This window comes from Lynx canadensis, chromosome X (assembly GCF_007474595.2).
Source record: "Lynx canadensis isolate LIC74 chromosome X, mLynCan4.pri.v2, whole genome shotgun sequence".
NCBI classification, from domain to species: Eukaryota; Metazoa; Chordata; class Mammalia; order Carnivora; family Felidae; genus Lynx; species Lynx canadensis.
Genome location: NC_044321.2, coordinates 20,294,672 through 20,308,977, shown reverse-complemented (window position 1 = coordinate 20,308,977; position 14,306 = coordinate 20,294,672). Strand labels below are relative to the sequence as shown.

At 43.5% G+C, this 14,306-nt stretch overlaps 1 protein-coding gene across 3 annotated transcripts in view; it reads left to right on the top strand.

Annotated features, from left to right (window-relative positions):
• The first annotated feature begins 1,988 nt into the window (after positions 1-1,988).
• PCYT1B (phosphate cytidylyltransferase 1, choline, beta) overlaps positions 1,989-14,306 on the top strand; it is a 125,696-nt gene continuing 113,378 nt past the window's right edge. Inside the window, exon 1 of one of the 3 annotated variants that reach the window (XM_030306180.1) lies at positions 1,989-2,428. In XM_030306180.1, the coding sequence (XP_030162040.1) occupies positions 2,077-2,428 (352 nt within the window). In that variant the 5' untranslated portion in view covers positions 1,989-2,076. The remainder of the gene's footprint in view (positions 2,429-14,306) is intronic. The other 2 variants (XM_030306177.1, XM_030306179.1) reach the window with 2 other exon arrangements.

The following is a 14,306-nucleotide window of genomic DNA, read 5'->3' as shown; positions in this document are numbered from 1 at the left end:
CTGTCAACGTTCTAATGCTCAGGGCCAATAATCGCCTACTCTAAGCAGGAATTAACTGAGGGAATAGATTGGCAGCCCGTCTTCTTTTGGATGTGTGACAAGAAGCTTGGAAATATAATCAAATGCACTGTTATTCTAAGAGATGACAACAAGAGGCAATTTCAAAACAAGCCTCTCTTGTGAACCGTTGGGCCTTGATGACACAAGAGTGATTTTTCCATTACTGAGAAGAGTAAACCAGTGCAAATACAGGTAGATGATGTTTTTCTGACAGCTGAGCCAGGTTTTACTTCACTTTCAGAGAAATCTTCTGTTAGAGTCCATCTGTACATGCTGTGTTGGTCCGGCCACATTTCAGTGGGTCCAGTGAATCACTCTGGGAGAAATAATGTGCCCAGGACTTGGGCTTTTCTTTTTCTCTTTTAGCTGACTACCTGGAACCCACCGCTGGAGTGTGGCTTACCTCTGATGGCCAATCTTAGCCTCTTTGGGGGGATGAGCCATGGGGATAAGAACAGGGATGAGGGAAAGACACGGGAATGAAGAAGGATAAGGTATCTGAGAAAATGCTTGGGTCTGAATAGAATCATTGCAAATTGGGGGCTCTAGGGACCTGGGGGAGAGGTCTGACACAAATATAATATCTCTTTCCTTCCTCACTTCCTCAGTGACTCAGTTCCTCAGTCACTTCTAGGTCAAGTTCCACGGGATTTTCTCCCTGTTGCCCTCTCAACTCCCCTCATGCTGGAGATTCTCTCCTACAGTCCTCACATTGTTTACAAAATAAGTATATCAGCCCTAGTTTAGTAAGCACAGCCACTATGAGATGTGGAGGAAGGGATTTAACATAGGAAATAGACCTGGCCCACTGTGGGAGGGGTGGGGGGAATGGAGGTCGGTGGGGCAATTGGATGATGGGACAAGTTAACCCATCTACAGTTACAAGCCCAGCATATACGGCTGCCAAAGTGCAGGAGGATCCCCCCGCCCCCAGGAAGCTCTGGGAAGCCGCTCCGACCTCCGTTGGGCTGGAGAAACGTCTGAGGGCGGACTCTGAGCTGCTGTTGCTTAACGGGGTCAGCGGTTAGTAAGATGATGGATCGAGACACAGAGCAAAGGGGAGTGAGGGTAATCTGGGACCTTCTGTCACCACTCCCAACCATGACAACCTTTGGAAATAATGACCACCTCACCCTCACCTTCCACATCTTGTATAAAATCCTCTTTTGGTCAACTCGAACCCGGAGCCGGAAGGGAAGGGGATCCCCGGGAATGGGATTCCAGCTGGCTAAGTCCGCACACTACACCCCACCCTGCTAGGCAATGTAGCAGCGATTCACTGATGGAGCTTCTCCAGCAACCAGCCCAGCACCCGGACACAGAAAGGCTGGGATGGATGGATGGGTGCAAAGGTTGAAAGGCTCCTTTGACCGATCAGAGCGCGTTGTCTCATCCTGGAGAGTGTAATAGGTGAGCGAGTGACCAAGAGTTTTCCCGCTAGCGTGGAGCTTGGAAAATCTTTATGTGGCTAAGGCGAATTTAGATGGACAGCCATCTTCATTCTGAGCCGAGGTATGATACTCGTGTTAACAGCAGCACTTAAAAAGAATCTTGTCCAAAATGCCCCAGTACATGCATATTTAAAGAGTTCTTTTAACACACAATGGTATTTGAGGGGGAATTACCTTAACACAACTTGTGAAGATTCTACATTATTAAAATGCACAAGTTCACTTATCGGTGGTGATTAGAATGGCTCCTTAGCAGAGAAAATGTTTATTAGAATCAAAGTATGTAGGAGAGATTTCCTTTCTCTATCTTTATTCTCCCATTGAAAGAAAGTGTTGAAGTGTGTATTAACAGTTCAAGGTCTCGGCTACTTTTTATCTTGAAAAAAAGAGACAAAATGTTTGTCATTCCGGGAGCATAATCAGTTCAGCCGGCACACAATGACATAGTTAATTCACCAACAGAATTTGTTGCCATAGCTCCAGTGAGGGATAGGGGAGATAAAACAATGGCCTTTTTCACCAGTGCAGCTTTCACCACAACCTGCCTGTCCCCGCACGGCAGGCCATGATAGCGCCAGTCCAGAGCACAGCACTTGTCGATGAACAGCGGCCCAGAGGGGACAAGAGGAGACCGGTGGCAAACAAAGCAGGAACACCCAGCACCTTGGATCTCTGCTCATTCGATCACTGGGACACGACTAGTTCCTCGGAGCTTGTGGTTCAGGTTCACCGTTGGTCAAGTGCTCCAGTAAATCCAGAGAAGGAAGATTTCATCCTGGGACTCAAAAGAACTCCAAAGAGAAGAGAGGACTCTAGGAGACGGGGAAAGCAGACCAGGAGCAGAAATGGTGGGCCACCAGCAATGCACCTTGGAACAGGATACCAGGGACCATGGCACTTCCAGATCCTGGCGCAAGGTAACAGACATGCTTTCTTAGTGATCTTCGCCTGTTTGAATATCGAAGTAGGTCCCCAAAGTAAAGCCCTATGTATCTGTGAGTGTAACGGACCTGCGCTAATTAATATAGTCCCTCTCAACATGGAAATCTTATCCTTTCCATCTTAAGGTGATAAAAAAGAAAAGTTGGGGCTCCTGTTTGTTTATCCCCTTACTGACTATGCAGGATCCCTGGATAGAGTTAGATGACAGGAACAGCTTCTCTTTCTGAAAAGCAGTCAAATCAGGATGAGGAAATGTAGGTGGTTCGAGGCAAAGAATGACGCTGTGTGAGCCTGAGGGCGTTGGAGAACCGTGGTAACAAAGTGCTCATTACCCTATAGAATGAGAAAGTTTCCTCTTAGAAAAGTCACAACATCCTGACATCCGTTTCTGAATTTCTCGTTGTGCAATTATCACAGAAGTGAGACCACCTCGTATGGTCTTGCCTTGTGGGGCATTGAGTGCCTAAGGGAATGTGCATTTTAGTGGAGTCCTATTAAATCAAATGAATTCTAGATGGAAAAAGCTTAGGTGGTCAGACGAAATAGTAAGAAAGCTTTCAGGTGATGTGAAGGAGAGGTTAGGACCAGGGGAAGCTTCCTGGCAATGACATAATGTTCCTGCTTTACAGTAAAGGTGGTTTCACGCCACACCCTGACAGCAGTTTCTTGGGTCTCAAGACACCAGCTCTGCTCTTGCTTGTATCGGCACCCCTTCGAAAGCTCCCCATCCCCCTCAGAGCGAGCATGGCTGGCTGGTTCAAGCACCCCATGCCTCAGAAAGTAGTCTAGGCCCACAGCCACTGGGCACCTGGGCAACACGGCTAGGAGAGCAATTCCTCTATGCGATCCCTTCCCCATTGGCCCCAGTATTGTCTCAGATTTGGAAAAAGTGTACATGTTGGGGATTCATGAGTTTTACCAGCTCATTTTATTGTGTAAATGGGGGGATAAGGATGCATTTCAGGCCTTCATTTATTCATTCTTCCACATCTTATTCCAAAAATAGATTTGACATGGTATTAAAACAACTAAAGAGATTCAGTTCTTGACTGGTACAGATATGGAAAGTTGAGATGATCTTTCTCTGTCCAGTCATGGAGAATTAAATCTGTGCAAATAATCACTCCGTATTCCCATACCTTTTGTGAATTGAAAAATAACCAAGGTCTTCTAATCTCATGGGTCTCCCAATAGCATCACTTAATATACTAACGGCTGCAGTTTTGGAGCGCCTGGCTGGCTCAGTTGGTGGAGCCTGCAACTCTTGGTTTCAGGGGTGTGAGTTCAAGCCCCAAATTGGGTGTAGAGATTACCTAAAAATAAAATCTTTAGGGGCACCTGCGTGGCTCAGTCAATTAAGGGTCTGACTCTTGATATCAGCTCTGGTCATGATCTCACAGTCATGACATCAAGCTCTATATTGGGTTCTGCGCTGAGCATGGAGCCTGCTTAAGATTCTCTCTCTCCTTCACTCTTGGCGCCTCCCTGCCCGATAAATAAATGAACTTAAAAAAATAAAATCTTAAAAAAAGAGCAGCTGCAATTTTTGGTCCTTAGTAGGTGGCACGCCCTGTGGTAAGTACGTTGGGTGTCTTATTTCATGTGATTACGTCCAGCAAAAGTGCCTGAGCTCCTGACTGCTTCCCTATTCTGCTAATCTGTGCTTTACTTTCTTCACTTACGTGGGCTGGGTTTATCTAGCCTCCTCGGGCAAGCATGAATTACACTATTAATTATAACAATGACGAAGAAGTGATTGTGTTGACATTTTAATCAGCCTTTTGGGTTCTCGGTGTACTTTTCATACAAAAGCTGACCTCAACTTCTATAAATTTAACTTCCTGACTCCCACCTCTCTTGCTCACCATACACTGATACCCCCAAGCTAATAGTACTGCAATTGTAAACATTGTCATTAAATATTTTATCGGAACAATGAGGATAATTCTGAATTTAATAATATTTATGAGTTCTCTAGGAACGCGAACACCCTTTAAATGAGAGAGCCGGTTATTCATTTTGCACATATTTAACTTTGGTACTTGATCGGCACTTATTTGGAAATAGGAGAATGCCTGGATACATCTCAATTCCTCTTATTCCAAATCCCGTCAGGTAGACGTTATTTACATTCTCGTTTTCAAGTGAGAAACTTCGAGCTCACAGAAGTTAAGTAAATTGCCAAAGGTAGTAAGTGTACAGCTAAGATTCAGGATCTTGGAATACATTTTCACTTTTTCTAAATGTTTATTTTTGAAAGAGAGAGAGAGAGAGAGAGAGCTCGTGAGCTGGGGAGGGGCAGAGAGAGAGGGAGAGAGAGAATCTCAAGCAGGCACCACACTATCAGCGTGGAGCCCGACTTGGAGCTCGAACTCACAAACCATGAGATTATGACCAGAGTTGAAATCGAGACTCACTCAGGTGCCCCCATTTTCACTTTTTCTTTAAGCCTGCACTGTCATTTAAGATAGCCACGAACCACATATGGCTGTTTAAATTTAAATTGTAGTTTAGGGGCACCTGTGTGGCTCAATCGGTTAAGCATCCAGCTTTGGCTCAGGATATGATCTTGTGGTCTGTGAGTTCAAGCCCCCCCGTCGGGCTCTGTGCTGACGACTCAGAGCCTGGATCCTGCTTTGGAGTCTGTGTCTGCCTCTCTCTCCCTCTCCCTCCCTCTCTCTCTCTCTCTCTCTCTCTCTCTCTCTCTCTCTTTCTCTCCCTCTCAAAAATAAATAAACATTAAAACATTTTTTAGGGGCGCCTGGGTGGCGCAGTCGGTTAAGCGTCCGACTTCAGCCAGGTCACGATCTCGCGGTCTGGGAGTTCGAGCCCCGCGTCAGGCTCTGGGCTGACGGCTCAGAGCCTGGAGCCTGTTTCAGATTCTGTGTCTCCCTCTCTCTCTGCCCCTTCCCCGTTCATGCTCTGTCTCTCTCTGTCCCAAAAATAAATAAACGTTGAAAAAAAAAAAACATTTTTTAATTTAAATTTTAGTTTAAATTAAATAAAATTTAAAATTTAGTTCCTCAGTGGCACTAGCCACATTTCAAGTGCTCAGTAGCCACGTGTGGCTAGTGACTACCTCATGTGGATGGCTAGACAGCACAGATATAGAATATTACATCACTGCAGAAAGTTCTATTGGATAATACTGCTTTAAGTTGTAGTATCTCTTTTCGATATGTTGACACATGTCCTCAAAATATATTGCAGTACTGTTATAAGTAATATGGATTTAATATTTTACAGTAAAATTTCATTCATTGGAAGTCTCCTCATTTGCATAGCACCAAGTTAACTTTGATCTGCAAATTAATAATATAGATAAGAGTCAAGGAGACGTTAAACACACTTCAGAGGCCAAAGATTTTTAAGCACCATCAAATAACTCCAGAAGCACTCACTTAGATGCAAGCAATTGATATGATAATTACACATCATTTTTATTTATTCATTAAAACAGGATCCCCTAAGGTGCCCTGGTAGGAAATAATATGGTTAACCTAGTGCTTTATAGCAAATCTTCTGCTATTTCTAAATTCTATGGAAAATCATTTTATACTACTGATTTACCTTCCTCTCTTCCTTTGGGTCATTAAGTAAATTGGTAGCATAAAATACTATCACAGTGAAATTTTTATTAGCTCAAGATCTAATTCTAAAACCCTCCCTTCTTCTACTCTATCCCAGGATACCCCGGAAGGAGTGTCCCTGGGGGCCCCTCATAGACCCTGGAACATAGGAGGGGTTTGATAAATATCTGTTGATTGACAGAGACAGTTCTTTCAAGATGCCACTTGATCCATAGAATTCATGGATCAAAATGAAAACTGTCTTCCATTTCTTCTTTTCCCTTTACCAATCTTTGCTGCAAAGTCTTCATTGTGAGATAAGGGGTTCCTATTTCTGAGAAAAAGATGCCTTGCAGACATTCAGGTCGGAGGGTGGGAGTGAGCAGTGTGATCCTATGTGAAAATTCGGAACCAAATCTGTGAGCTTCTTCAGAAAAGAGAGCTGCCTTCCCAAGGCACCAGCCATCATTTGGGCCCATCAGTTCTTTTTTTTTTTTAATGTTTATTTATTTACTTTTTGAGAGAGAGAGTGGATGCGAGTGAGCCCGCAGAGTGGGGGAAGGGTAGAGAGAGAGGGAGAGAGAGAATCCCAAGCAGGCTCCATGCTGATAAGGCAGAGCCCTGACTTGGGGCTTGAACTCACAAACCTATGAGATCATGACCTAAGCCAAAACCAAGAGTCAGACACTCAACCGCCTAAATCACCCAGGCACCCCAGGCACCATCAGTTCTTAAGCAGTATGTTGAGGGGTGCCTGGATGGCCCAGTTGGTTAAGTGTTCAACTTCAGCTCAGGTCATGATCTCACGGTTCGTGGGTTCAAGCCTTGTGTCGGGCTGTGAGCTGAAAGCTTGAGCCTGCTTCAGAGTCTGTGTCTCCCTCTCTCCCTCTGTCCTTCCCCTGCTTGTGCTATCTCTCTCTCAAAAATAAATAAATAAAGATTAAACAAGACCAGTATGTTGAACACGTTTGCCAGGTACTGTGCTGGCTCTAGGTAACAGGATAGAAGAAGAGAATTTTGAGTTATTTAGAGAAGAATGACCCTTGAATTTCTAAATCTTTAGTGGTTTCTTGCAAGCTTGCTTGAAGTGGTCATTCCAAACATGGAAAAAACTCAATTCCTCAGTTTAGCAGTTAGCTTCAAAGAATATGATTTGTCACTTCCTTGTCTTCTGTACGAAAAATTTCTAGTGTAAGCCATAAGCAAAGAAAGAGAAAATCATTGAAACAATATAAATGCATTTGGAATAGTTAGTCTTTATTTGGAGGGAATTAAACAATTTGGAACAGTCCAAATTCATGAAGTTTAGATATCTGAGCATCTTTTTTTTTTTATTTTTTTTTAACGTTTATTTATTTTTGGGACAGAGAGAGACAGAGCATGAACGGGGGAGGGGCAGAGAGAGAGGGAGACACAGAATCGGAAGCAGGCTCCAGGCTCCGAGCCACCAGCCCAGAGCCCGACGTGGGGCTCGAACTCATGGACCGCGAGATCGTGACCTGAGCCGAAGTCGGACGCTCAACCAACTGAGCCACCCAGGTGCCCCTAAAGCCACTTAGGGCAAATAGATATTACATTTTTACTTTTTGTTCCGTAACACAATTAGGGCTTTTTTCCTCTCATCCATCTGCAATTCCTTCGCCTGAATCCTAGTATTACAGGAACGGCATGTATTTGTACAACCTGCAGCTAACTCACTGCAGTCTTTGTCTCCTTTGGAGACTATATGGTAGACCTATCCAAGGGTCACACGCCATGCTGACCCAGTTAACAGATGTATAATCACTGCCATCGGCTGCTCTGCTGATAGCTCTCACTCTGAAAATTGACAGGTAGTGCACACGCTGTATGTCTGTTGCAATTGAATCTGGGTTTCTAGAAGACACTAATCTCTCTTGCTAAACTATGGCTCCCCATCCACCGTGGTCCACTAAGGCAAGCCTTGACTAGTATGCATTTTGGAAATCTTACCAGCTCACCTAAATGGCTCAATTAGCACACGAAAAGATGTGGAGTGAGAGGTGAAACCTGTGTCTGTTGAAACCTGGGGTTCTTCTGGTCTTCCCAGTACTGGAAACTATGGGAAGAAAAGGAATCTTACTGGTTTCTCTTATTTTTGTCCTTTATTCTCAGGGAGTTGGGACCAGCTCTCAAATACCATGGAGCAAAGGATATACAAGAACTGGCATACTCTCTGTCCCCCAAAAAATAAATAAACGTTGAAAAAAAAATTATTAAAAAAAAAAAAAAGAACTGGCATAAAATTAATCTTGCCCTTGGGGAGCCTGGGTGGCTCAATCGGTTAAGCATCCGGTTTCTGCTCAGGTCATGATCTTGCAGTCCATGTGTTCGAGTCCCACATCAGGCTCTGTGCTGACAGCTCAGAGCATGGAGCCTGTTTCAGATTCTGTGTCTCCCTCTCTTTCTGACCCTCCCCCATCCATGCTCTGTCTCTCTCTGTCTCAAAAAAAAATAAATGTTAAAAAAAATTTTTTTAAATGAATCTTGCCCCATTCTTGCAGTGAGGACTTATAATGTGAAAAACATACTCTTTATTTCAATCTTGCCCCAGGCATTAGAGCATTTTATTTTTTTATTTTAGTATTTTTATTTTTTGAAGTAATCGCTGTGCCCAACATGGGGCCTGAACTCGTAACCCTGAGATCAAGAGTCACATGTTCTACTGACTGAGCCAGCCAGGTGCCCCTATTAGAGCATTATAAAGTTCTCTTGGGCTTTTCATGAACTAGAAATTTTTTCTTTCTCTCCCTCTATCTCACATATACACACACACACGCACGCACACGTGCACACACAGGTGCACACACAGTTACACACATGGAAAGAAAAAAGAAAGGAAAAAAATGGAAAGTGTGGCCCAGGACAAAAAGAAAAATAATATCTGTTTCAAATGTGTCTTCTTCAGTTCCATTAAGTCATAGAAAAAAGTAAGAGGAATTTATTTTTTTTTTAATTTTTTTTTCAACGTTTATTTATTTTTGGGACAGAGAGAGACAGAGCATGAACGGGGGAGGGGCAGAGAGAGAGGGAGACACAGAATCGGAAACAGGCTCCAGGCTCTGAGCCATCAGCCCAGAGCCCGACGCGGGGCTCGAACTCACGGACCGCGAGATCGTGACCTGGCTGAAGTCGGACGCTTAACCGACTGCGCCACCCAGGCGCCCCAAGTAAGAGGAATTTAAATGATAATTCTTTTAAAAGCGAAGATGGTAAGATTAGATTTTTAACAGTACCATCATATTTACTAAAAAACAGACAAAAAATCTTTCAGAGTTTGCCCTACCTATATATTCCTGCTCTATACATTCTTTGAGAGTGTAGACTATCACATCTTGGATGCATGGCTCCTGATGTACTGTAGATGCTCAGTAAGTGTTTGTTGAATGAGTGAAAGGAATTTAAATCCCTGTTTATTCTCTATCCTCCTTGCCCAGGGAGAATCCTGTGTTTGTTCATCTAAGGTCAACTCTAGGTTGTCCCTGAGAATGAATGAATTTCAACCCAGTCTATAAGGCATACATCATTGTTGGGTAGACCCACTTCAACTTGACTCCAGTGTCTAAATTGAATGACTTGATCATTAACACCAGCCACAAAGATGGAGTAATCACTATTTACAGGACTTTCCACCCCAAACCCTGCCAGACTCCTAGGTTTGCTGGAGGTGTGTGATATCTCAAGGCAAGGTGGGATCTGCTCAGAGACACCAGAGGTGGCTGACTCCCTCTCTACAGTTTTTCCTTGGCTTCCGCTGCGATGTGCACAGCAGGCTCAGCCTCCAGGAGACATGGGTCAGGCTTGTACACAAATCTGTCCCATAAATTCCTTGCCATGTGGCTACTACACCTTCCCTGAAGAGGGCAATTGAAGGAAGCTTGTAAGTATCACACAAGGAATTCAGCACACAAGTGGAGAATTAATAAAAGAGTTTTGTAGGGTTTTCTCCATTCTACAAGGTAGGAGAGTAGCACAGTAGAAGTCTTCTTACCATATACAATGGGGACCGATAGGTTGGTTAATTGAAAAATAAAATGTCTCTGATAAAGACTTGTTTAAAAAAATGATAAATATATGCATTAAATATTTTTTAATTTAAAATAATATATTATTACTTTGCCAATCCTTTAATTGGACCACCGATTAGAACTCTGTGTCATCTTTTCTTTATTGAGCATCACATAGGCAATATCTATGATTTCCATTTTGGGTTTATTCTAAATGAAGAGAAAACTTAAGATATTTTTAAAAAATGGAGTATAAAATGCTATGTTTGGGGGGATCTTGTTCCCTATCTTTACAGTTGTCTTGCCCTCACCTAATTCAACAGTTTTTAAAAGCCACATGACTGCTTCTTGTCTTTTGAAAACAATTTAGTCTTAAAAATACTCTTTTTGCACATTTTTATCAGTTTCCATAACATTTAATTAAATTGCATCATTTCCGTCACAGTGGCCATAAACAGGATGGGGGAAAGTTCAGTTAACTCTTGTAAAATGTAAAACTCAACTTTTCAGAGCTAATCTACCCAGGCATTCTCAAGAGTAGCTTACTACCAGACAGAAGCATTCAGAGTACTCTTAGGGTCCGTAGGGAAAATGGAGGGCACTGGTTAATTCTGCAGGTTGGTTAACCTGGAAGTTGATTTAAGGGAATCACTACTGTTCCTCTCTGGCCATAAAATGTTAAAAACAATAGTAATCACAGCAGGAAGGAAATCTTGTGTTTGTCTTCCATGCTTCAGGTGTACTGCATTATTTAATGAGCACCTCCTTTGTGACTGGCACTCAGGAGATTCAAAGAGACGTTCTTTTCAAGATATAAGCCATTAAATTGTTAAAAAAAACTCACTAAAAACCAATTCATTGTTTTTTAGTATATTCACAGGGTTATGCAACCTGCAACACATTTTACTTTTAGAGGACTTTCATCACCACCTCCAAAAACGGCACTCAGTAGCAGTCAGTCCCTCCCCAGTCCCCCCAATAGCCCCAGTACTAGAAAACCACTCATCGATTTCTCTTACGTGGATTTGCCTTTTCTGGACATTTCACAGAGGTGGAATCATACAACATGTCGTCTTTTGTGTCTGGCTTCTTTCAGTGAGTTTATCTTTTCAAGGTCCATTCATGTTGTAGCATGGATCTGTACTTCATCCTTTTTTATGGCCAAATAATATTCCATTGTATGGATAAACCACTATTTGTTTCTCCATTCACCAGGCAGTGGACATTTGGGTTGCTTGCACTTCTTGGTTATTGTGAATAATGCTATGACATTTGTGTACAAGATTTTTGTGAACACATGTTTTCAATACTCTCGGGTAAATACCTAGGCGTGGAATTGGTAGGTCAAATGGTAACTCTATTTTTAACTTTTTGAGGAACTGCCAATTACATTCCACCAGCAGTGTATGAGGGTTCCGATTTCTCCACATCCTCACCAACTCTTGTTATTTTCCATTTTCAAAATTTTAGCCATCCTAGTGGGTGTGAGGTGGTGTCTCATTGTGGTTTTGGTTTGCATGTCCCTAATGGCTAAAGAGGTTGTGCATTGTTCACATATCTATTGGCCATTTGTGTATCTTCTTTGGAGAGACGTCTTTTCAAATCCTTTGCCCATTTTGAATTGTGTTATTTCTTGCAAAGATCCATCTTTGCCTTAAAGCAAAGTTTCTCAGCTTTGGCATTATTGACAATTTGGGTTGGTTAATTCTTCATTATGGGGGGTTTTCTTGTGCGTTGTAGCATGTTTACAGCGTCCTTAGTCTTTACCCACCAGATGTCAGTAGCACCCCCCGAGTTGTAACAATCAAAACTTTGTCCAGGGGCACCTGGCTGGCTCACTCGGCGGAGCATGCAACTCTTGATCTCAGGGCTGTAATTTCGAGCCCCACGTTGGGTGTAGAGATTACTTAAGAATAAAATCTTAGTGGCACCTGGATGGTTCAGTCATTTAAGCATCTGACTCTCACTTTCGGCTCAGGTCGTGATCTCACAGTCGTGCGATGGAGCCCCGCGTTGGCTCTGGACATGGAGCCTGCTTAGGATTCTCTCCCTTTTCCTCTGCACCCCCCCCCCAACAAATAAATAAATAAAATCTTAAAAACAACAACTGTGTCCAGACACTACAAAATCACCCTTGGGGAGCGGGATACAAATTATCCCTAAGTAAAGGACCGCTGCTCTGAAAGGTCCTCCTGTGCAGCTAAGAAACACTCACGTAGAAACGTAACTGAGCTTTAGGGGAGTGCTGGAGGCAGAAGCCCGTGGGAGGGTTGAGGATGATGTAAGAAAGTGGATGGATCCTGGAGGTACGAACTGATCTTCCCAAGCCTGGTTGATGGGTTAATTAACAAGAGGAGAGACAGATGTCAAGGTTACAAGTGAGAATTAGGTAACATCATGAGATAAATAATGATTCAATATAATCACACCAAAGGAGTCGTAAGTTTGCATACAAAAGTATCAAAAGTGTGGTACATCTAGATTATGGGGTTTATGAGGTGAATTTACTCTGAGCTGGTCTCTGGAAAGAGTGTCATCCCCTGATGCTCCTAGGCGTGAAGCATAAATACCTGTTAAGTGGCCTTTCCCTGTTAGCCCTTGGCTTCATTTCTCCTGTTAGTCTCGTCTGGGGCGGGGGCGGGGAGATGTGTGCACATCTGTCTCAGACCCAGTGCTGGGTTTCAAGGAACAGTAGCCGCTGAGCTAGCTTTTTCAGTAGGGCAAATGCAAAAGTCTATCTAATAGAACCCACAGAAAGCTGAAAAGCAAGGAAAGGAACAGGAGCAGCTTGACAAAGCCTCGGAAAGGCTCATTTGCAGACATATTTACTCTAATCCCCTGATCTACTCAGTTGGCGTCTCTTAGTTCTAATTTCTGAAAGAGGGAATCTGAAGATCTGAGGAACCACTGAACAGCCCAAGGCTTGGTTTCTTCATCAGGTGTCCCAACCCAATTCCCTGGGCTGGGGGCTGGGGGCTGTATTCATAGAAGGGGTGGAGTGAGTTGAGGGCCAGATAGAGTAAAAGGAACTACCTCATAGATGCTTAAGCATTTCTACCACCTGTACAGATTCCCCACCCCACTGTTTATCTTCTCAAACGTGTTTGCCCCATTGCCGCGTGACGCACACGACACGTCTCGTAGGAATGGCCTTGCTATTGTTTGCCAGTAGAATACGGTTACCACCATTTACCTATGGCCCTGTGGTCCTGAGGTCAAGTATCTTTATTTTTTTTATTTAAAAAAAATTTTTTTTAACATTTATTCATTTTTGAAAGGCAGAGAGACAGAGCACAAATGGGGGAGGGGCAGAGAGAGAGGGAGACACAGAAACAGAAGCAGGCTCCAGGCTCTGAGCTATCAGCACAGAGCCTGATGCGGGGCTCGAACTCATGGACCGCGAGATCATGACCTGAGCCGAAGTCGGCCACTTAATCGACTGAGCCACCCAGGCGCCCCTCTTTACTTTTTTTAAAGTCATCGCTGTACCCAGTATGGGGCTTGAACTCACAACCCTGAGATCAAGGGTCACGCGCTCTACCACCTGAGCCAGCCAGGCACCCCAGGCATCTTGACTTTAAAAGGTGGATGTGGGATGGGGGGCAAATTATCCATAATGTTTTCTATTCAATAACGACATTGTAGGCGGGTGTCATTGAAACTAAGGTGAACTATTTTAACACGAAAAATATATCTGTTCGGGAGCGCTGTCTGCATCCCCTTCATCCCAATCCTCCCCCTTTGGCGTCACAGTTGGGAATAAAGACTACCAAGCTGTTGAGAGACCGTACCTCCTTCCCACTGGTTAATAAAGTGATGCCCTGCCTTCACAGCCTATTAATTAAGAAGGTAATCAGTGCATGCTTCAAGTTTGCTATTTGAAACTCAAAGGCAATAAAATCAGAACACTACTCAGATTTTTTTCTCTTCAAGAAATGAATAACAAATTAGGGCCACAGAGCTAGAGTAATCACATTTTGAATGATTTCTCCTGAGCATGTCTTTAATAACCTGTATGTGTGGATAAGAAGAACAAAGAAAGGTAAAGTTAATTATCTAGGAAAAGCTTCATCAAGGAGTTTTGGTCACGTTAGCCCAGGGTTTCTCAACCTTGGTATTGATGATATTGGGGGCCAGACAATTCCTCGTTGTGGGGAGCAATCCTGTGCATATAGTGGGTTGTTCAGCAGCATCGCTGGTCTCCAGCCAGTATCCCTGGTCTCTACAGTATAGCCTAGTAGCACCGCCCCACCCAAGTC